We start from the raw sequence: 22,568 nt of genomic DNA, 5'->3' as shown, positions 1-22,568 counted from the left end.
TGTTGTTTGTTTTGTTTATGTTTATGTTTTGTTTGGCTGTCCTTTTCTCACATACCATTGCATAATGTATGACAGACTTCAATGAACCCTATAAATAAATAAATAAACTAACTAAATACATAGCCTACATACATACACGCCATAGATGGCCCAGTGCATTGTGGGATGTGTAGTTCTATGTACCCTGGCTACCAGCCCACCGCCGTCAGGTCACAGAGTTCCACGGGTCACCGCTGGGAGCGTAACGCCGCGGAAGTCCCAAGCAGAAAGCTGTGACCTCCTTAATGTGAAGCTGACTGTCCTCCTCCGTGTGAGAGGACACACACACACACACACACGCACTGCACGCACACACACATTATTAACTCACAATTATCAATATTTATTATTTATTGTTGTTGAACGCACGGAGGAAGGATTAACGTCTCGAGCGGTTTATTCATTCAGGTGAGTTTATAGTTATCTAACTCGACTAGCTACATGCTAACTGTAGCTATGCTACAATAACACTGTCTTTCTGTCTGTCTGTCTGTCTGTCTGTCTGTCTGTCTGTCTGTCTGACTGACTGACTGACTGACTGACTGTCTGACTGACTGACTGACTGTCTGTCTGTCTGTCTGTCTGTCTGTCTGTCTGTCTGACTGACTGTCTGTCTGTCTGTCTGTCTGTCTGTCTGACTGACTGACTGACTGACTGACTGTCTGTCTGTCTGATTGACTGACTGACTGACTGACTGACTGTCTGTCTGACTGACTGACTGACTGACTGCATGTCTGTCTGTCCCTCTGTCTGTCTGACACTCTCAGAGTCACAGACCTGTAAGGGTCCATTTGGTTCCATGTGGTATACACTTCATCTTAAAATCAAGGTAAAAGAACACCTTATGTAAACCATACTGCAGTAACCCTGGGGAAATAATAATTAAAAGGGTCCATTTGGTTCCATCATGTGTTATGATGAATTCCTGTTCTGTTCTTTAACTACATAGAAGTGTCTATTTGTATGTTTCTATATGTTTTGATGAATTGAACAATGTGGACCCTGTTGTAAACAAGTGTAATGCTTAATTGGGTCGTCCACTCACAGTTAACAGTCTCTGTATTGAGTTTGTGCTTGTAATGTACTGTAATTCTACAAACTGTTAATAAATATTTCAATCAATCAATCAATACACTCAGAGTCACAGACCCGTAAGGGTCCTTTTGGTTATACAGTTCACTGCACAGACTAACCTGTTTGACAGAAACTCATCAGTGTTGTAAAATGTAACGTTTATTCATTTTACACATTTCTATTACGTTGGATTTATGTTAATGTCAGAGTAGAGTTCAGACATGTAATACCTAGAGACATCTCTCTCTCTGTCTCTCTCTCTGTCTGTCTGTCTGTCTGTCTGTCTGTCTGTCTGTCTGTCTGTCTGTCTCTCTCTCTCTCTCTCTCTGTCTCTCTCTCTCTCTACCAAACTTCTTTGCCATAAATAACCACCCCAGGGGTCACACTAAGGTCACTCTAAGGTCACAGAGGAGGTTACTTGCCCAAAGGTCACGCCAAGTGGAACGTCAAGCAGAACATGACCTGTATGATGTATATATACCATGTACCATTAGCCCTAGAATGGCTCTCGTTGTTACAGACAGTATGTACAGTATTTCACATACAGAGCCATATAGAACAGTCTGCTGAACTTCGGTTCGGGTTGTACATTGGCGGCCTAAATGTGATAAATGCTCCGTTCGTACTCACCCATTAAATAATTCCAAAGACGTGGAGTGAAAGATGGTCCTCTAGTTTTATATAGTCGTCGTCACCAATAATTGACCAGGGAAACACAAAAGTTTGGTTCACACAATTGGCAGGTGGTGCGATTAATTACCCAGCACCTATCGCAAGGCACCTGCCAATTGTGTGACCCAAACTTTTGTGTTTCCCTCCCTGGTCAATTGGTGATGACGTCTGCGGTAAACAGGACGTATTCGTAAAATCAGTCCATCGATTATTCCCCCCCCCCCCCCCCCCCCCCGCCCGGAGAGAAAGACGTCTGTGTGCATCTCGTGAAAAAGTGGAGATAATTCACTAAATACGCGTTTTGTGCCAGAACGTTCACATGGATATAAAACTAGAGGACAGTATTTCACTCCACGTCTTTGGAATTATTTAATGGGTGAACTACAAACGGAGCATTTATCACATTTAGGCCGCCAATTTACAACCCGAAATCCCCGAATAGGAGTTATTATTAAGCAGACTGTTTCTATGGCTCTGTATGTGAAATACTGTACATACTGTATGTAACAACAAGAGCCATTTTAGGGCTACATGTACCATGTACTATGGCCTGTATGTACCATGTACTATGACCCCACGCGTAAACCGTCATTATAATGTAAAAGTAAATCGTCCATTATGAAGTGATCTTAAATTTGAATTATACCGTTCAATTTACCCACATAGCTATAAATATGACTATGGGTTCACACTGGTAAACCGTGCTCATATTTTACATTCCACGGACCAGAAGACAGAGTGCTCTGGTCACGTTCAGGTGTTTAGACAGATATCTGGTGTTGTGTTTATAGAAGACAGAGCTCTCTGGTCACGTTCAGGTGTTTAGACAGATATCTGGTGTTGTGTTCATAGAAGACAGAGCTCTGGACACGTTCAGGTGTTTAGACAGATATCTGGTGTTGTGTTTATAGAAGACAGAGCTCTCTGGTCACGTTCAGGTGTTTAGACAGATATCTGGTGTTGTGTTTATAGAAGACAGAGCTCTCTGGTCACGTTCAGGTGTTTAGACAGATATCTGGTGTTGTGTTTATAGAAGACAGAGCTCTCTGGTCACGTTCAGGTGTTTAGACAGATATCTGGTGTTGTGTTCATAGAAGACAGAGCTCTGGACACGTTCAGGTGTTTAGACAGATATCTGGTGTTGTGTTCATAGAAGACAGAGCTCTGGACACGTTCAGGTGTTTAGACAGATATCTGGTGTTGTGTTCATAGAAGACAGAGCTCTGGACACGTTCAGGTGTTTAGACAGATATCTGGTGTTGTGTTCATAGAAGACAGAGCTCTGGACACGTTCAGGTGTTTAGACAGATATCTGGTGTTGTGTTTATAGAAGACAGAGCTCTGGACACGTTGTTTAGACAGATATCTGGCGCTACGAGCTTGTAGGTCTGCTATTTTTGAAAAGTCTTGAAAATGTGGTCGTGCTAATCTTTGAATATATAATTATGTTCTTTCAGAGCGAACATTTTAAGTAAAATCTTTGCTTCTGGGGGGGGGGGGGGGGGGGGAGGGAGTTTATCTCAGCTATAAATGCTGCTTTGGATTATATTTGTTTTATCTGAAGGAGAGGTAATGCCTGTGTCTGTCAGGCGCTGTTTAACCCATTCTCACCTGAGATCAGATTCTAAAAATGTCTTCTACATCCTGACAGTTTTCATTCTGACCTGAGATCAGATTTTCTATTCTATTCTATTTTTCAAAAATAGCAGACCTATACAAGCTCGTAGCGCGCCACTCGGTGGCGCGCTATGAGCTTGTAGATCTGCTATTTTTAAATAGCTAAAGCACGACATGATGCTGACACCAAAATGGGTTCCCGCCCAGAATGGGTTAAGAATTGCTGATTTGTTGCTGTCGGATGTTTCACTTTTTTTTTTAAATTATAGGTTGCTTAATTCATTGTGCGTCACTGCTTTCATAACGCAAGGACCCCCAGTTGGCGGGTGGGGTCCACATATGCCCTTACTGGTGCCGCGGCCAATGCGGCCATCTTGGAAACTAAACAGTAAACACACTATAAACAATGGGAGAGGAGAGGGGTGCAGGGGCAGAGAAAGGCCCTTAATATTCACACCCCTCTGCTAAAAATACACAGGGTTATAAAACCAGTCCAATAAGGAAAGGGTTAAGTTAGTCCAGCTGCATGCATGTCGTTATGCAAGAGAGAGACAGAGAGAGACAGAGAGAGAGAGTTTCTAGTTTCCACATGACTTGCATTAAGTATATATATATATATATATATATATATTAAGCCTCCAGGCTTAATGTAAAGGTCTTTGGGTGCACGGTGGAGCTGTCCCCTCACAGCTAGAAGGTCCTGGGTTCGATTCCCGCTGTGGGCGCGTCCTCTCCTCCGTACCCTCACATGTTATCCCCGTGTCCCCTAGGGTAGGTACCCTCACATGTTCTCCCCGTGTCCCCCTAGGGTAGGTACGTTCACATGTTCTCCCCGTGTCCCCTAGGGTAGGTACCCTCACGTGTTCTCCCCGTGTCCCCTAGGGTAGGTACCCTCACATGTTCTCCCCGTGTCTCCTAGGGTAGGTAGGTACCCTCACATGTTCTCCCCGTGTCCCCGGGCCCTAGGGTAGGTACCCTCACATGTTCTCCCTGTGTCCCCCTAGGTAGCTTGTGATGCCATAGCCTGAGAGGACGTTGGGGTGAATGTAGGTTGTGATGCCATAGCCTGAGAGGACGTTGAGGTGAATGTGTTGTGATGCCATAGCCTGAGAGGACGTTGGGGTGAATGTGTGATGCCATAGCCACAGACTCTATTCCTATTGGATGGTATCAGGAACCATGTGTATTACCATGTGTTGGGGCCGGGGGGCGCTGTGTGACGTAAACACACACATTGACTGTTGTTCCAGTGAACATGACCTTTGATCTTTGACCTTTAGGATGGAGGGGTCATCCAGGGGTCAGGAGGGGTCGTCCAGCGGCCTCCTGCTGGCTACAGGAAGCAGGAAGAGACGAAGAGAGGAGAGTTCTAACGGAGAGACGGAGGAAGGTCAACGACCTCTGAAAGTACCTCGATACACTGTGGTAAATTATTATTATTATTATTATTATTAATATTATAATAGCGCTGCACTAGTGGGGGGGGGAGAGTTCTATTAACTGTGTGGCACACCTATTGTGTGTGTGTGTGTGTGTGTGTGTGTGTGTGTGTGTGTGTGTGTGTGTGTGTGTGTGTGTGTGTGTGTGTGTGTCTGTGTGTCTGTGTGTCTGTGCGTGTGCGTGTGCGCGTGCGTGTGTGTGTACGTGCAGGGTCTGAAGCATCCGGCACCGTTTGCAGATGAACTGGAATCGTCTAAAGAGCCTTACCTGAGAGTCAGCATGGAGGAAGCTAAGAGGGGAACCCCAGGTATAGTACCCTACCCCCTAACCCCTACGCCCTAACCACTAGCCCCTAACCACTACCCCATACCCCCTAGCCCCTAACCCCCTACCCCATACCCACTAACCCCTAACCCCTAGCCACTAACCCCTACCCCCTAACCACTAACCCCTAGCCACTAACCCCTACCCACTAACCCCTACCCCATACCCCCTACCCACTAACCCCTACCCCCTAACCACTAACGCCTGTCTGTCTCTCTGTCTAACAGCCTGTCTGTCTCTCCCCAGCAGACAGACCGGTACGTGTGTACGCAGATGGGATCTTCGATGTGTTCCACTCGGGACACGCCAGAGCGTTAATGCAAGCCAAATGTCTGTTCCCCAACACACACCTGATAGTGGGAGGTACGTATGATTTATAGATCTAACGTCTGTTCCCCAACACACACCTGATAGTGGGAGGTACGTATGATTTGTCATTTATAAGTATTATGTCATCGAGGTGAACCAATATTCTCCAGCGCTTGCTCCATGCGCGCCCCGCCCCTCTAGACCAGGCCCCGCCCCTCTAGACCAGGCCACGCCCCTCTAGACCAGTGTGTGTGACTGTGTGTGTGTGTTACAATCAAACTGGTAATCCATTGTCAATGGAGTTAAGAGGTCGTTCTGTCATTGATAAGAACTATCTTGATAGAGAAAACCACCTAACTCCACTTGAGCTGTATTCGGGTAAAGTGGTGATAATATAATGACACATGCAGGTATCTGATAATATACAAAGTCACAATACCAACTTTGATGAGGCAGTTATTGCTTTGTTATAAAAATGTAAAATGTATTTCCTGAAAAATGAAGATTTTGGAGTTTCCTCCCGACAGTATATATATATATATATATATATATATATATAGTTATATTTTTTATATTTTACAGTGTGCAGAGACTCTCACTCATAAGTACAACGTTTTATAAAGTGTGTTATTCATGTGTAATGTTTTCCAGTGTGTAGCGACGCCCTAACCCATAAGTACAAAGGCTTCACGGTGATGAACGAGGACGAGCGTTACGACGCCGTCAGTCACTGTCGCTACGTCGACGAGGTGGTCCGAGACGCGCCCTGGACCCTCACCCCCGAGTTCCTGACCAGACACCGGGTAAGACCCTTTAAATGTCCCCCCAATGCTAAACCCTAGACACCGGGTAAGACCTTTTAAATGTCCCCCCAATGCTAAACCCTAGACACCGGGTAAGACCTTTAAAATGTCCCCCCAATGCTAAACCCTAGACACCGGGTAAGACCTTTTAAATGTCCCCCCAATGCTAAACCCTAGACACCGGGTAAGACCTTTTAAATGCCCCCCCAATGCTAAACCCTAGACACCGGGTAAGACCCTTTAAATGTCCCCCCAATGCTAAACCCTAGACACCGGGTAAGACCTTTTAAATGTACCCCCACTGCTAAACCCTAGACACCGGGTAAGACCTTTTAAATGTCCCCCCAATGCTAAACCCTAGACACTGGGTAAGACCTTTTAAATGCCCCCCCAATGCTAAACCCTAGACACCGGGTAAGACTTTTTAAATGTACCCCCACTGCTAAACCCTAGACACTGGGTAAGACCTTTTAAATGTACCCCCACTGCTAAACCCTAGACACCGGGTAAGACCTTTTAAATGCCCCCCCAATGCTAAACCCTAGACACCGGGTAAGACCTTTTAAATGCCCCCCCCCAATGCTAAACCCTAGACACTGGGTAAGACCTTTTAAATGCCCCCCCCAATGCTAATCCCTAGACACTGGGTAAGACCTTTTAAATGTACCCCCACTGCTAAACCCTAGACACCGGGTAAGACCCTTTTAAATGTACCCCCACTGCTAACCCTGGACTCTCACCCCTGAGTTCCTCACATGGTAACAGACTAACGTTACATTGTAACATGGTTATATATGGTTGCTATGGTAACAGACTAACGTTACATTGTAACATTGTTTCCACAGATTGACTTTGTTGCCCATGACGACATCCCCTACAGCTCAGCAGGAAGTGATGACGTTTACAAACACATCAAGGATGCAGGTAGGTTGCCTAGCAACCCTTACTGTAGCCATCAGTATTACATTCATACAGTAATAACTACAGTATGTAAGGTCATTTTATTCATAACAACATGACAACATGACCTTGGGCTGCACCAATTTGGTTAAATAAATTGGAGAGATTTTCCCTTGCTGTGCTGCAGGCATGTTCGCCCCCACCCAGCGGACAGAAGGCATCTCCACCTCTGACATCATCACCAGGATTGTACGGGACTACGATGTTTACGTCCGACGCAACCTTCAGCGAGGATACACCGCCAAGGAGCTAAACGTTAGCTACATTAATGTAAGTACAGTATACCGCTAAGGAGCTAAACGTTAGCTACATTAATGTAAGTACAGTATACCGCTAAGGAGCTAAACGTTAGCTACATTAATGTAAGTACAGTATACCGCTAAGGAGCTAAACGTTAGCTACATTAATGTAAGTACAGTATACCGCTAAGGAGCTAAACGTTAGCTACATTAATGTAAGTACAGTATACCGCTAAGGAGCTAAACGTTAGCTACATTAATGTGATTGATTGATTGATTGATTGATTGATTGAAATATTTATTAACAGTTTGTAGAATTACAGTACATTTCAAGCACAAACTCAATACAAAGACTGTTAACTGTGAGTGGACAACCCAATTAAGCATTACACATTTACAACAGGGTCCACATTGTTCAATTCATCAAAACATTTAGAGACATACAAATAGACACTTCTATGTAGTTAAAAAACAGAACAGGAATTCATCATATATAAGCAAAAAGGGAAAAGATACATATACAGTGAGGGGAAAAGGGGGGGGGGGGGGGATTCAGATTTTACAGAGGCCAGTTTCGAATTGCAGCCATCCGTAGGTGCCCTTTGAGAGCGGTTCTGAAGGAGTCACGGGATTCACATGTCTTAATGACTGTTGGTAGGGCGTTCCACATTTTTGTTTCATAGGAGCGAAAATAATTTAGTCCCTTGTTGGTGCCGAATCTGGGTTGCACATGGTTCATTGCACTCCCTCTGGTGTTGTGGGTGTGGACTTCGTTTACATTAAGGAAGTATTTAGACAGGTACATGGGTATCTTAGTGGTGTATCGAATCTTGTGGACCAGACCCATTGCAAGATGCTGGACTCTGTCGTCGACCCTAAGCCATTCCAGCCTGTCAAAGTGGGCAGGGGTGAGGTGAGTTCGGGGGGTGAGGCCAAGAAGCAGCCTGACCAGTTTGTTTTGGGAGGTCTGGAGCCTTGTAAGAATGTACCAGTTGAAACCAGTTGAAACCACTTGAAACCAGAAGTTAAGATCAGTGAATGGTAGAGAGACAGTGAAGTGACGTGAGAGAGAAGGTGAAATGGTAGAGAGACAGTGAAGTGAAGTGAAGTGAGAGAGAAGGTGAAATGGTAGAGAGACAGTGAAGTGAGAGAGAAGGTGAAATGGTAGAGAGACAGTGAAGTGAAGTGAGAGAGAAGGTGGAATGGTAGAGAGACAGTGAAGTGAAGTGAGAGAGAAGGTGAAATGGTAGAGAGACAGTGAAGTGAAGTGAGAGAGAAGGTGAAATGGTAGAGAGACAGTGAAGTGAGAGAGAAGGTGAAATGGTAGAGAGACAGTGAAGTGAAGTGAAGTGAGAGAGAAGGTGAGACAGATAGAATGACATCATGACCTGAACACAGTAATGTTACTCTGATGTAAGACTCAATGTGTAGAGAGAGAGAGACAGACAGGCAGACAGACAGACAGACAGGCAGACAGACAGACAGACAGGCAGGCAGGCAGGCAGGCAGACAGACAGACAGACAGACAGGCAGGCAGGCAGGCAGGCAGGCAGGCAGGCAGGCAGGCAGACATACTTTGCATTGGAGAAGGCTCAGAATGTTAGCCAAGTGCCCCCTCTTGTGCCCAAGCATAGGTACTACACATGCATCAGTGTGTGAGTAGCAGTTGAATCTTAATTTGTTGGATGTTTTCTACAAATAACTACGTTCTCATTTCTACAAATAACTACGTTATTATTATTTCTACAAATAACTACGTTCTCATTTCTCTTTCAATGATTTTTATTTGATTTTCAATTGTTTGACATGGATCACATTGACGTACATAAAACAAAAACAAAACAAAAACAACAACATGCCAGCAAATAGTACAGAAGAGTAGTCAGGTATACAGTTGGTACTTCATATATACACATATACATACACATACACATTCACATAAATATATTTTATATATATACACATACATATCTTTGCATACCTATACATACGCATACTCATATATACATATACATACTCCTATAACTTCTTCTCATACTGTTACACCCATACATATTACTCTTTTCCATTCCTCTTTTAAAAATCTTGCAATAGGTGACCAATCTCTGACGAAGTCAGTAAGATTGTCTTTTAATACATATGATAATCTCTCCATTGGCAATATCGACATGAGTTTTTCATACCATAATTGTATGTCAGGGGGATCCTCATCTAACCATTTTTGTAGAATTGTGAGCCGTGCAACATAAAGGGCTATTCGTAATATGTATCTATATCTTAAATCATAATCAAAGTCTAATCCCAGTACCAGGTTCACTGGGTTTAACTGTATCCTGATCTCAAAGATCTTCAATATCTCCCTTTGAACACTTTGCCAAAATGTTTTGATTTTATGGCATGACCACATTAAATAAAAAATTATATGTACCAGCATTATTTTTACATTTAAAGCACTGCCCAGAACATGTTGGATCATATTTACTGCGTATAGCTGGAGTTACCTGTGAATGATCTTATACTGTGTCTCATGAGTTCTGTTAGAGCATGTAATTTGTTTTGCATTTAGTAAGATTCTTTTCCACTTTTTAGAATCAATTTGGTGCCCAAAATCCTCTGCCCAAAATGTTTTACTACTTATATTTGGGATTTTAATGAACATTTGAGAGTATATATAGCTTATCACCGTCTTCTTTAAGGAAGAGGCTTTCATTAATATTTGTTCCAGGTTGTTTTCCCTCGTCTCTCTTTTGTATAATGGTACAGATTGAATATAACTCCTAACTTGTAGATACCTGAAGAATTGTACTTGAGGCAAATTAAATTCATTCCTAATTTGGGCAAAGGAGGAATAACTACGTTCTTATTTCTACAAATAACTACGTTCTCATTTCTACAAATAACTACATTATTATTCTCATTAATGTATGAATGTTATAATGTTATATTAATGTTATAATGTTATATTAATGTTATACTGTTATATTAATGTTATAATATTATATTAATGTTATATTAATGTTATAATGTTTATATACTTCCAGGAGAAGAAGTACAACCTCCAGGAACGAGTGGACAAGGTCAAGAGGAAGGTCAGAGACGTGGAGGAGAAGTCCAAGGAGTTCGTTCAGAAGGTCAATAATATCTATTATTATTTATCTATGTTCAGAAGGTCAATAATATCTATTAATATATATCTATGTTCAGAAGGTCAATAATATCTATTAATATATATCTATGTTCAGAAGGTCAATAATATCTATTAATATATATCTATGTTCAGAAGGTCAATAATATCTATTAATATATATCTATGTTCAGAAGGTCAATAATATCTATTAATATATATCTATGTTCAGAAGGTCAATAATATCTATTAATATATATCTATGTTCAGAAGGTCAATAATATCTATTAATATATATCTATGTTCAGAAGGTCAATAATATCTATTATTATTTATCTATGTTCAGAAGGTCAATAATATCTATTAATATATATCTATGTTCAGAAGGTCAATAATATCTATTAATATATATCTATGTTCAGAAGGTCAATAATATCTATTAATATATATCTATGTTCAGAAGGTCAATAATATCTATTAATATATATCTATGTTCAGAAGGTCAATAATATCTATTAATATATATCTATGTTCAGAAGGTCAATAATATCTATTAATATATATCTATGTTCAGAAGGTCAATAATATCTATTAATATATATCTATGTTCAGAAGGTCAATAATATCTATTAATATATATCTATGTTCAGAAGGTCAATAATATCTATTAATATATATCTATGTTCAGAAGGTCAATAATATCTATTATTATTTATCTATGTTCAGAAGGTCAACAACATATATTATTATATATCTAGATTAGTATATATCTATATTATATTATATATCTAGATTATTAGCTTGTAGATCTGCTATTTTTGAAAAATCGAAGAACGACTGACATAGAAACATGGCTTTTTCAGAAAACTGTCAGGATGTAGAAGAACATTTTTAGAATCTGATCTCAGGTCAGAATGGGTTAATTATAATATCTTAATTATAAATTAAACTATGTTCCAGGTGGAGAAGAAGAGCATCGACCTGATCCAGACGTGGGAGGAGAAATCGCGAGAGTTCATCGGAAACTTCCTGCAGATGTTCGGCCCCGAGGGCGCTCTGGTGCGGCGATGTTTATGCTTACACTGTTTCTTTAAGGCCCCGCCCCCCCTTGTTTAAAACGCAGGCAAGTAAGAGACCATGTGATTGGTTGAGCCAGGCAAGGAGTGATCATGTGATTGGTTGAACAGGACTGGAGTGCCGTGGTTGGTTGCATGGTGTGGCCACAGGAAGTAAGTAAGTAAGTAAGCCTTGTTGTGATTGGCTGAGCTTTGCATACCGTTTGCGCCACAGGAGCTTATCTAAGTGGGAACAAATATATCCCGCCCCCTTTCAGTCCCGCCCCCTTTCAGTCCCGCCCCTTTTCCTCATAGACTTTTCAAGAAGTATTTATTTATTTATCCTTGGTTACAATGGTTGCCTACCCTCTCTCTCTCTCTCTCTCTCTCTCTCTCTCTCTCTGTAATGTAAAGTGATGGTCTCTCTCTCTCTATCTCTCTCTCTCTCTGTAATGTAAAGTGATGGTCTCTCTCTCTCTCTCTCTCTCTCCAGAAACACATGCTCAAAGAGGGGCGTGGCCGGATGCTCCAGGCCATCTCTCTCTCTCTCTCTCTCTCTCTCTCTCTCTCTGTAATGTAAAGTGATAGTCTCTCTCTCTCTCTATCTCTCTCTCTCTCTCTCTCTCTGTAATGTAAAGTGATGGTCTCTCTCTCTCTCTCTCTCTCTCTGTAATGTAAAGTGATAGTCTCTCTCTCTCTCTCTCTCTCTCTCCAGAAACACATGCTGAAAGAGGGGCGTGGCCGGATGCTCCAGGCCATCTCTCTCTCTCTCTCTCTCTCTCTCTCTCTCTCTCTCTCTCTGTAATGTAAAGTGATAGTCTCTCTCTCTCTCTATCTCTCTCTCTCTCTCTGTAATGTAAAGTGATGGTCTCTCTCTCTCTATCTCTCTCTCTCTCTCTGTAATGTAAAGTGATGGTCTCTCTCTCTCTCTCTGTAATGTAAAGTGATAGTCTCTCTCTCTCTCTCTCCAGAAACACATGCTGAAAGAGGGGCGTGGCCGGATGCTCCAGGCCATCTCTCCCAGACAGAGTCCCAACAGCAGCCCCGTGAGGGAGGAGGAGGAGCCAGATAATAGCCCCTCCCCTTCCCGCTCCCCCTCCCCCACCTTCCGCCTGCCCTTCTTCACCAAGACCTCCCCCCCGCCGTCGCCCCGCCCCCCACGGGGATACCCAATCGGTGAAGAGCATGCCCCCGCCGCACGGGGATACCCAATCAGTGAAGACGACGACGAAGATGACGAAGACTAGGAACGTATTTAGGATATATTTAGTCTGAAGACTCGAATGTATTTAGTCTGAAGACTCGAATGTATTTAGTCTGAAGACTCGAATGTATTTAGTCTGAAGACTCGAATGTATTTAGTCTTAAGACTCGAATGTATTTAGTCTTCAGACTAGGATATATTTAGTCTTCAGACTAGGATATATTTAGTCTTCAGACTAGGATATATTTAGTCTTCAGACTAGGATATATTTAGTCTTCAGACTAGGACGTATTTAGTCTTAAGATTAGGATATATTTAGTCTTCAGACTAGGATATATTTAGTCTTAAGACTAGGACGTCTTTAGACTAGGATGTCTTTGTTTTATGTCCCCCCCCAGAGGTCACTGAGGGGTCATAATGTCCCCCCAGAGGTCACTGAGGGGTCATAATGTCCCACCAGAGGTCACTGAGGAGTCATAATGTCCCCCCAGAGGTCACTGAGGGGTCATAATGTCCCCCCCAGCTGTCACCAAGCTGTGCTACAGTTAGTCAAACCTTTTACATGTTTTAATGTCAAGGACCCCCGGCCCTAGTTTGGTTTGCATCGGGCCGTGGACCCCTAGAGGTCAGGGAGGACCCCTAGAGGTCAGAGAGGACCCCTAGAGGTCAGGGAGGACCCCTAGAGGTCAGAGAGGATGGACACAATGGAACCAAATGGAGTTCCATTTGCCACCCTCTGTCTCTCTCTCGAGTAACGGATCTGTTAGGGGTCCATTTTGTTCGTTAACCTTCTATAATTTAGCCTGGGGGACCTCTTCAAGGACCCCACTTTGAGAACCACTGTCAGTCAGGTCAGTCAGTCAGTAAGGTCACTAAAGGTTAAAGGTCAGTCAGTAAGGTCACTAAAGGTGCGTTCAGACTTGAATTCATAGGTTCGCCCCGTTTGTACCGCGGCAGGTTGCGCCGCGCCCGTTGGTGCAATTTTCGTCTTTGCGTTGACTTTGCATGTCTATCTATTTACATTACATTACATACATCTAAAGGTATCATTACATACATCTAAAGGTATCATAGTCTGGAATTTCGGTGGTGAGCTGACCACCGCAAAATAACGTTGAGAGGTGGTGAGTAAAAACAGAGAGATGGGCTGGAGCGGTGACGGTGGTTTGCTCTTCACCGCGGCTCAGTGACGTCATGTTGTAGTTCGGTGGTCACCTAACCACCGAAAATCTAGACTATGTATGAGCCTTAACCCTAACCCATTTACTTTTTATGTAATCTATTACATTACATTACATACATCTAACCCTAACCCATTTACTTTGTATGTAATCGCGCCGCTCTAACCATCCAAGTCTGAACGCACCATAAGGTTGTGTTCGGTTTAACATGTAATATCTACTAGAATAAACACAAACATACGGCAGACCGGTTTAACATGTAATATCTACTAGACTCCATTATGTATTCCACATAATCTGTAATTCACTTCTTCTACTACTGAGAATGTTACCGTGGATATCTATAATTACAATTAGGTCTAGTGAGAAATGTAGTGTTGATTCTAGGAGAAACGTAGTGTTGGATATCTACAACGTCTGTCACAGATATGTCAAATGGTTGTTACTGATAGGGCGGTGGTTCTATGAGATGATAAAACTTGCCATAGTGTTCCACTCTGCACTCCAACCCACATCTGATTGTTTTTATTAAGTGTTTTTAATTATGGACACTTTATTTTGCCCGTAGACCTCAAGTTTAGCAGCATATACAGGAATATACGGTAACATGCAGCTGTGATGGTAGGCTACAATTCGGGAGTTCACCGGAGTTTGTTGGAAAGTTTTAACGGGAGTTTCCTGTGATATTCACATCCGTATTCCATGCTTTTTGCGCAGATAGGCTCAGGTTCTCTGTTCCCCGCTTACAACAATCACCCTAAACCCTAAAGGTAAGTGGGGGACGTAGAACCCAGGGAGCATAGCATAGCACCCCCTGTACCCTAGAGACTCATTCTATAACCTCACTGGATTAATCTCCATAACACCATGTTTTATTACACTATATTCATCTCCGATCATCACAAACCAACAAGGTGTTTTAGGCCGGGTTAGGGTTAAGGTTAGGGTGTTAACCACAAGGTGTTTTTCAAGGTGTTTAAGGTGTTTTTCCTGTTCTTTCGACCGTTCACCTCCAGGTTCACTACAGTCTCTTTACACACCATTATTTTACTCAGATTTAATTGTTTTGTCATTTTTTAAGGATGAGGCTGGCTGGGCACTGAGTCAGGCACCCAGAACTAGAGACTGGCACTGTGTCAGGCACCCAGAACTAGAGGCTGGCACTGTGTCAGGCACCCAGAACTAGAGGCTGGCACTGCGTCAGGCACCCAGAACTACAGGCTGGCAGGGGACTGCGTCAGGCACCCTAATGATTACTATCAACAACACAGTGTTGGAGTCCCCCAGGGCTGTGTATTGGATCCTCTAGCCGATCTACAAGCTCAATACAGCTCCAGATCGGCTGTATTGACTTTGACTTCACTGAATGTTCTCCCTAGAAACAGAACGCTAGGGTTCTGTTGTCATGAATGCTAGGTTGTGTTTGTTCTAGGGGGAGACTGGTTGTCATGAATGCTAGGGTGTGTTTAGACTGGTTGTCATGAACAGACGTGATATTGAGCCACGTGGACAAAATGAAAACGGTGGTAGATCTATTAATATAAAATAAATATTATTTAGTCGCTGGTGTCCATAATATACATGTATTTATGAATACTGATCCAGAGTGTTACCATAATATACATGATTTATTATGATTATTATATATTTTTTTTTTGGGCTTTATGTGATTAAATGCAGCAGAACACAATATGACATTTATGATAACCAAAATACCAGATGATATCTAGGGCCATATCGCTATATGGATATAAACCCTAGGGTGATATGGGTGTCAACCCTAGGGGGATATAGGTATCAACCCTAGGGTGATATGGTTGTCAACTAAAGATGCCCCGATACTGTCGGTATTGTGTAACCAGCGATCCCACACGGGACCAGGGGTAAGGAAGGGGTTGACACTATGGCAGGTAAATAAAATGTTGGGGCATGTTCACATTTGAGTGGCTATAAACAACACGAGATATATAGCTATAAACACAACACCCGATAGATAGCTATAAACACAACACCCGATATATAGCTATAAACACAACACCCGATAGATAGCTATAAACACAACATCCGATAGATAGCTATAAACACAACACGAGATAGATGGCTATAAACAAAACTAGTATCGGTATATCGGCTAACAGATATTTTGGTATTGGATCGGAAAAGAAAAACTGGCAATCGGAACATACCTAGTATCAACCCCAGGGTGATATGAACATACCTAGTATCAACCCCAGGGTGATATGAACATACCTAGTATCAACCCCAGGGTGATATGAACATACCTAGTATCAACCCCAGGGTGATATGAACATACCTAGTATCAACCCCAGGGTGATATGAACATACCTAGTATCAACCCCAGGGTGATATGAACATACCTAGTATCAACCCCAGGGTGATATGAACATACCTAGTATCAACCCCAGGGTGATATGAACATACCTAGTATCAACCCCAGGGTCAGGGTGATATGACTAATACATCTGATCTGCTCTCACTAACATGACTGTTCATTTCCTTGTTCCTGTTTGTTTAGTTACCATGGCAACAGAAAGGTGTGTTTAGTCACCATGGCAACAGAAAGGTGTGTTTAGTTACCAGAAACTAAACACGGGGCAACTTTGGATATGATTTAAAAAGTGAATCTGAAACGATGAGTGTTCAATATTATATACACGTGATACACACTCATATATATGTGTATGTGTCCTTGACAACTCTTTTCCTGAAGTGTGTGTGTGCGTGCGCGCCTGTGCGGGTGCCATGCACGTAAGCATGAAAGCGTGTGCGTGTATTGTGTACGCGGTTGTGTGTGTGTAGTGTACGTGCAACGGCAACATGTTTGACAACATCGTCCGTGTAAAAGTGACAACGTGTCGGTTTGCCTTTTTGACGTCTTTGCACATAAATGACAATAAATGCGTTTATTTTACCCGCTTGGTCTTTGTTTCAGATGCATTTATTTGACCCGTCATGTTTCAGATGCATTTATTTAACCCCTGGGAACCACTGATCTTCCATTGATATCATGTCAATATGTTTTTACTGCAGTGACACCCTTTGTCCACCAGGTGGCGACCGGCAATAAGGCAACGACCGTGTGTAGTGTACGGATGTCTTTTGGTTTGGTGCGCATGCGCGACACACATTGACTCGGAAGTAAGTGTTTGTTGTTTGTAGTTTTTTTTTCCTCCACGGAGGAGAAACAACAAAGAGCTTTGATGTGTAAACATATTATTATTATTAACATAAACATGATGAGACAAAAGACGATGACGTCAGCGGTGGGAGAGCACCATGCTGCTGCGCACAGTAAGTTAATAGTCATATTATTATAATTATGATTGAAGTATTTATTATGACAGTTTGCAGAATTACAGTACATTTCTAACACAACTTTAATGTAATGGGGTGAACAGGGTTCATCAGTACAGTATGTAGAATGGGTACATTTCATTATATTTCACAGTATGTAGAATGGGTACATTTCATTATATTTCACAGTATGTAGAATGGGTACATTTCATTATATTTCACAGTATGTAGAATGGGTACATTTCATTATATTTAACAGTATGTAGAATGGGTACATTTCATTATATTTCACAGTATGTAGAATGGGTACATTTCATTATATTTCACAGTATGTAGAATGGGTTAATTTCATTATATTTCACAGTATGTAGAATGGGTGCATTTCATTATATTTCACAGTATGTAGAATGGGTACATTTCATTATATTTCACAGTATGTAGACTGGGTACATTTCATTATATTTCACAGTATGTAGAATGGGTACATTTCATTATATTTCACAGTATGTAGAATAGGTGCATTTCATTATATTTCACAGTATGTAGAATGGTTACATTTCATTATTTCACAGTATGTAGAATGGGTACATTTCATTATATTTCACAGTATGTAGAATGGGTACATTTCATTATATTTCACAGTATGTAGAATGGGTGCATTTCATTATATTTCACAGTATGTAGAATGGGTACATTTCATTATATTTCACAGTATGTAGAATGGGTACATTTCATTATATTTCACAGTATGTAGAATGGGTACATTTCATTATATTTCACAGTATGTAGAATGGGTGCATTTCATTATATTTCACAGTATGTAGAATGGGTGCATTTCATTATATTTCACAGTATGTAGAATGGGTACATTTCATTATATTCCACAGTATGTAGAATGGTTACATTTCATTATTTCACAGTATGTAGAATGGGTGCATTTCATTATATTTCACAGTATGTAGAATGGGTGCATTTCATTATATTTCACAGTATGTAGAATGGGTACATTTCATTATATTTCACAGTATGTAGAATGGGTGCATTTCATTATATTTCACAGTATGTAGAATGGGTACATTTCATTATATTTCACAGTATGTAGAATGGGTACATTTCATTATATTTCACAGTATGTAGAATGGGTACATTTCATTATATTTCACAGTATGTAGAATGGGTGCATTTCATTATATTTCACAGTATGTAGAATGGGTGCATTTCATTATATTTCACAGTATGTAGAATGGGTACATTTCATTATATTCCACAGTATGTAGAATGGTTACATTTCATTATTTCACAGTATGTAGAATGGGTGCATTTCATTATATTTCACAGTATGTAGAATGGGTGCATTTCATTATATTTCACAGTATGTAGAATGGGTACATTTCATTATATTTCACAGTATGTAGAATGGGAACATTTCATTATATTTCACATTATGTAGAATGGGTACATTTCATTATATTTCACAGTATGTAGAATGGGTGCATTTCATTATATTTCACAGTGTGTAGAATGGGTACATTTCATTATATTTCACAGTATGTAGAATGGGTACATTTCATTATATTTCACAGTATGTAGAATGGGTACATTTCATTATATTTCACAGTATGTAGAATGGGTACATTTCATTATATTTCACAGTATGTAGAATGGGTGCATTTCATTATATTTCACAGTATGTAGAATGGGTGCATTTCATTATATTTCACAGTATGTAGAATGGGTACATTTCATTATATTCCACAGTATGTAGAATGGTTACATTTCATTATTTCACAGTATGTAGAATGGGTGCATTTCATTATATTTCACAGTATGTAGAATGGGTGCATTTCATTATATTTCACAGTATGTAGAATGGGTACATTTCATTATATTTCACAGTATGTAGAATGGGAACATTTCATTATATTTCACATTATGTAGAATGGGTACATTTCATTATATTTCACAGTATGTAGTATGGGTGCATTTCATTATATTTCACAGTGTGTAGAATGGGTACATTTCATTATATTTAACAGTATGTAGAATGGGTACATTTCATTATATTTCACAGTATGTAGAATGGGTACATTTCATTATATTTCACAGCATGTAGAATGGGTACATTTCATTATATTTCACAGTATGTAGAATGGGTACATTTCACAGTATGTAGAATGGGTACATTTCATTATATTTCACAGTGTGTAGAATGGGTACATTTCATATATATTTCACAGTATGTAGAATGGGTACATTTCATTATATTTCACAGTATGTAGAATGGGTACATTTCATTATATTTCACAGTATGTAGAATGGGTGCATTTCATTATATTTCACAGTATGTAGAATGGGTACATTTCATTATATTTCACAGTATGTAGAATGGGTACATTTCATTATATTTCACAGTATGCAGAATGGGTACATTTCATTATATTTCACAGTGTGTAGAATGGGTACATTTCATTATATTTCACAGTATGTAGAATGGGTACATTTCATTATATTTAACAGTATGTAGAATGGGTACATTTCATTATATTTCACAGTATGTAGAATGGGTACATTTCATTATATTTCACAGTATGTACGTAGAATATGTACATTTCATTAAATTTCACAGTATGTAGAATGGGTACATTTCATATATATTTCACAGAAGGTTAGATGATTTAATAACATGTCAGTGACTCTACATGTGATTTAATAACCTGTCAATGACTCTGCATGTGATTTAATAACATGTCAGTAACTCTGCATGTGATTTAATAACCTGTCAGTGACTCTGCATGTGATTTAATAACATGTCAGTAACTCTGCATGTGATTTAATAACCTGTCAATGACTCTGCATGTGATTTAATAACATGTCAGTAACTCTGCATGTGATTTAATAACCTGTCAGTGACTCTGCATGTGATTTAATAACATGTCAGTATCTCTGCATGTGATTTAATAACCTGTCAGTGACTCTACATGTGATTTAATAACCTGTCAGTGGTCATCATAAGGACTTCAACCTTACGATGGTGTATCACCAGTCTGACACCCCTGGTCTAGGGACTGTATTTGAGGTGTTTGTGACTAGAATGTTGCAATGAGACTTTTTTCAGTGTTTCTTTCCTCATGTTTTCTCATCTCGTTGTTTATGTTTTCTCCTCCTAGACATCCTGGACCTCCGTGTGTGTAAAGAGCAGGTTTCCTCTGAGCGCCAGGACAGGAGATCTAGTCTGATGGGCGAGACCCAGGATGAGACCCTGACCCAGGATGAGACCCTCACCCAGGAGGAACCACAACATCAGAGGAGATCCAGTCTGGTCCAGGAGCAACCAGAGCCTCCACACATTAAAGAGGAACAGGAGGAGGAGTTTCTTCAGAGAGCAGAGGAGGCCGATGGATCCACGTTGACATCACGAGCAGTGAAAGATGAAGATGATGGTGAGCCTCTGGCCAGCTCCTCGGCCGAACACATGAAAACACGAGCCTACATAAAGAACTGGGTTCCATCGCAACCAGCCTCTTCACGCTGTTCTGAGTCCGACACTGAAGACAGCGATGAGGAGGAGACCAGGGAAGGTCAAGTCCTTTCTTCACAACAACAACAACAACAACGTTCTCAAGCTGACACCGAAGAAGAAGTGGGAAAACCCTTTAGCTGCACGGTCTGCGGCAAAGGCTGGAACCACAAGGGGGACCTGAAGAAACATGCCAGGGTCCACACGGGGGAAAGACCCTTTACGTGTGCGGTCTGTGGCAAAAGTTTCAGCCAAAAGCGTGACCTGAAGACCCACACGAGGACACACACGGGGGAGAAACCCTTCACTTGTACGGTCTGTGGTAAAGGCTGCACTCACATGGGGAACCTGAAGACACACATGAGGACGCACACGGGGGAGAAACCCTTTAGCTGCACGGTCTGTGGCAAAGGGTGTGGTCAGATGGGTCACCTGAGGTCACACATGAGGACCCACACCGGGGAAAGACCCTTTAGGTGTGCACTCTGTGGCAAAGGATGTTCCCACACGGGCCACCTGAAAACACACATGATGAGTCACGCGGCGGAAAAGCCCTTCAGTTGCGCCGTTTGCAGCAAAGGCTACGGTCAGAGTGGCGATCTGAAGAGACACATGAGGACGCACACGGGGGAGAAACCCTTCAGCTGTACGGTCTGCGGGAAAGGCTGCGGTCAGACGAGCGATCTGAAGATACACATGCGGACGCACACAGGGGAGAAACCCTTCAGCTGTGCGGTCTGTGGGAAAGGCTGCGGACAAACGGGCGATCTGAAACGACACATGAGGACTCACAGCGGCGGGAAAGAAACCGTAGCGCCGCTTGTAAAGACGGCATCGGCGTCAAGGTGCGATGCGACACACACTGTCTAATAAACAGTAAGACGCGCAAACGCGGGAAGCGAACGCAGCTCGTACATATTTGGGTTTTTTTAAGATTTATTTTTAAGTTATTTTTTTTTTAAGTTAAGTTATTTTTAAGTAAGGAGTCCCCAAAGCAGCCATCACACTCATGTCACCATGACTCAGCCATAACCATATAAGGAGTCCCCAAAGCAGCTATACATCCAAATATGGAGTGTGTTGCATAAATCACAAACAAATCACTCAGCTCCATATATGGGCACAAAGGGCGGACACACGGACACACACACAGACATGATCTGCTAGGTCTCATAGTAAGTGCTCCCTGCGTTCGCAATCACTGCTGTTCGCAATAACAATAATATCACGAGATGCGACACACACTGTCTAATAATAACAATAATATCACGAGATGCGACACACACTGTCTAATAATAATAATATCACCAGATAAAACACACACTGTCTAATAATAATAATAATATCACCAGATAAAACACACACTGTCTAATAATAATAATAATATCACCAGATAAAACACACACTGTCTAATAATAATAATAATATCACCAGATAAAACACACACTGTCTAATAATAATAATAATATCACCAGATGCGAGGAGAGGAGAGGAGAGGAGAGGAGAGGAGAGGAGAGGAGAGGAGAGGAGAGGAGAGGGGGGAGAGGAGAGGAGAGGAGAGGAGAGGAGAGGAGAGGAGAGGAGAGGAGAGGAGAGGAGAGGGGGGAGAGGAGAGGAGAGGAGAGGAGAGGAGAGGAGAGGAGAGGAGAGGAGAGGAGAGGAGAGGAGAGGAGAGGAGAGGAGAGGAGAGGAGAG

The 22,568-nt window shown here is 41.5% G+C and overlaps 1 protein-coding gene across 5 annotated transcripts; it reads left to right on the top strand.

Moving 5' to 3' along the window:
- The first annotated feature begins 275 nt into the window (after nt 1–275).
- pcyt1aa (phosphate cytidylyltransferase 1A, choline a) lies at nt 276–16,973 on the top strand. Of its 5 annotated transcripts, none has more exons than XR_013965060.1 (11): nt 276–447; nt 4,683–4,827; nt 5,053–5,149; nt 5,413–5,529; nt 6,127–6,278; nt 7,124–7,202; nt 7,366–7,508; nt 10,519–10,608; nt 11,562–11,660; nt 12,628–13,485; nt 13,546–16,973. XR_013965060.1 is itself a non-coding variant. In XM_080778388.1 (10 exons), the coding sequence occupies exons 2-10, from the start codon at nt 4,684–4,686 to the stop codon at nt 12,901–12,903; spliced, it is 1,194 nt and encodes a 397-aa protein (XP_080634514.1). In that variant the 5' UTR covers nt 276–447; nt 4,683; the 3' UTR covers nt 12,904–16,973. The 5 variants fall into 5 exon arrangements, 2 of the variants coding, with proteins under 2 accessions (XP_080634514.1, XP_080634513.1); XR_013965061.1 differs by having other exon boundaries at nt 12,628–15,460; nt 15,501–16,973; XR_013965062.1 differs by having other exon boundaries at nt 12,628–15,814; nt 15,872–16,973.
- The last annotated feature ends 5,595 nt before the right edge of the window (nt 16,974–22,568 follow it).

Source organism: Protomyctophum bolini, assembly GCF_963924005.1.
Source record: "Protomyctophum bolini genome assembly, chromosome: 12".
NCBI lineage: Eukaryota > Metazoa > Chordata > Actinopteri > Myctophiformes > Myctophidae > Protomyctophum > Protomyctophum bolini.
This window is presented reverse-complemented; position numbering and strand designations above follow the sequence as displayed.